This window comes from Brassica oleracea, chromosome C8 (assembly GCF_000695525.1).
Source record: "Brassica oleracea var. oleracea cultivar TO1000 chromosome C8, BOL, whole genome shotgun sequence".
Classification (NCBI taxonomy): Eukaryota; Viridiplantae; Streptophyta; class Magnoliopsida; order Brassicales; family Brassicaceae; genus Brassica; species Brassica oleracea.
The window spans coordinates 17,985,751-17,987,866 of NC_027755.1; the positions used below are offsets into that span (position 1 = coordinate 17,985,751).

General features: G+C 45.1%; 1 protein-coding gene across 1 annotated transcript; it reads left to right on the top strand.

Moving 5' to 3' along the window:
- The first annotated feature begins 778 nt into the window (after positions 1–778).
- Positions 779–1,633, top strand: LOC106308821. Its single transcript, XM_013745940.1, has one exon. The coding sequence runs from the start codon at positions 779–781 to the stop codon at positions 1,631–1,633; it is 855 nt and encodes a 284-aa protein (XP_013601394.1).
- Positions 1,634–2,116: the final 483 nt, after the last annotated feature.

Genomic DNA, 2,116 nt, shown 5'->3' on the forward strand with positions numbered 1-2,116 from the left:
TGAGGGGTTTTTTTTTTTTTTTGTCGACGCCAATCCTCGAAGATCAAGTGGTAGTCGGATTTGAGTCGTTCCGAAGAGACGCTCTGTCCGGCTAAGTCTGATCTATATGGGAAAAGAGAACACCGCTACATCTTGCCTCTTTGGCGAGAGAATCTGCACGAGAATTTCTTGTCCTCGGTATACGGCCGATACTGAAATCCAAGAAGCCGGCTCGTAGAAGTCGGAAGGAAACTAACTCAGAGGCAAAGGTCGGCCAGTCAGTAGGGTTAGCAATCATGTCCACCAGGTCGGAACAGTCTGTCTCGATATGAATCACAATGTACTGCAACTCTTGTAAACAGGACATCGCCCATATGAGTCCTTCCATCAGTTGAGGGGTTTTAACGTTAAAAATCCAAGTTTAAACAATGTTGTTGTTTTTGAAAAAAAAAAAATTTAATAGTGTTTTCTTAAGCTCATAGAGTTGTTAGTTGTTAATTTTAATTTAATTATGTTTCTTTATTATTGTTAGAATAGATATTCGGTAGAATATTGTATAAATCTATATATGGTAAATACCATAATTCATAGGAAACCCTACTCATTGTATCCTATAAATATTCATCTAATGAATCATCTCCGATCACGGAGCTTTATCAAATAACATGGTATCAGAGCTAAAAAGTTTTTGCTACAACCCTAAGCAAAACAACGCTCGATCCTCTCCGCGCTTTCTTCTCTCTCACGTTCTCTTCTCCTCTTCCTCTTCATCTTCTATTAACTTCTCTCTCACGGCAAGATGTCTCTCAACGCTGTTGCTCCCACCATAGACAAGCCTTATGGAATCTCTCAGATCCGGGCTTACATACCGATTCAGCTTGACATGAAGAAGCTGAACTATGATGTATGGCGTGAGTTATTCGAAACTCACTGCACTAGCTTCGGTGTCCTTGGACACCTGGATGGATCCTCTGTCCCCACTTCGGGAGAAGACACACAGTGGAAAGAACGTAACGGTCTCGTGATGATGTGGATCTACGGCACCGTCTCTGAGCAGATCCTTGACACCATCCTCAAGGCGAAAGCAACTGCTTGTGACCTCTGGCTCACACTAGGGAACCTGTTCCGCGATAACAAAGAAGCTCAATCCATTCAATATGACAACGAGCTTCGCACTCTCACCATTGGCGATATGGACGTCACCGCCTACACTCACAAACTCAAGATGCTGTCTGATCTACTAGCTAATGTTGACTCACCCGTCACAGATCGGGCGTTAGTGATGCACATGTTGAATGGATTATCAGAAAAGTTTGACAACATAACAAACATCATTCAACATCAGCAGCCATTCCCCACATTCAACAAAGCCAGATCTATGCTGCTAATGGAGGAGAAATGCCTTAGCAAACACGTCAAGCCGGCTCCTCAAGAAGGCACCAACTCCTCCTCTCCAAACATTCTCTACGCCAATTCAACTCAACAGCAAGAACGACACGGACAATACAACAACAACCACAATTCTGGTCGTAACTACGGCAACAAAAACCGTGGACGAGGTGGCCGTCACAACCGTGGCAGAGGACGCAACAACAACCAGTGGATGAACCAACAAGCATCATACCCACCATGGACCTATACTCCACAACCGTGAATGTATCCATCAAGCTACGGGCCTCCACAGATGTATCAGCACCCACAATACAACATGGCGCCTAAGTCGTACCAGCAATCACCAAATCAGTTCTCCATGGGGTCAGCATCATCTACTGGAGTCCTAGGACCGTTTCCTCAACGTCCACAAAGTGAAGCACACTTCATTCACCAATCGTCACCACCACCATCGGTCGGGAGCTCTTCCTTTGTTCCTTCTACGCTTCCTCACGCGTTCAGCACAATGAGCCTCCAAGACCCGATGGATAACAATTGGTACATGGACTCCGGTGCGACTAATCACATTGCGGCTCAGCCAGGTACGCTACGTTCTCTTTTTAATAAGAATTCTTTTTCATCTGTCAAGGTTGGTAATGGATCCTCTGCTCTTGTTACCCACACCGGCCATAAAACCAAACCCTCTCCAACCCGACCCCTCCACCTTCATGGCGTCCTTGTTCGTCCTGATATAATCAAGAACCTA

Excerpts from the sequence above, each read along its gene's own strand:
- LOC106308821 (XM_013745940.1), top strand. The coding sequence starts at position 779 with ATGTCTCTCAACGCTGTTGCTCCCACCATAGACAAGCCTTATGGAATC.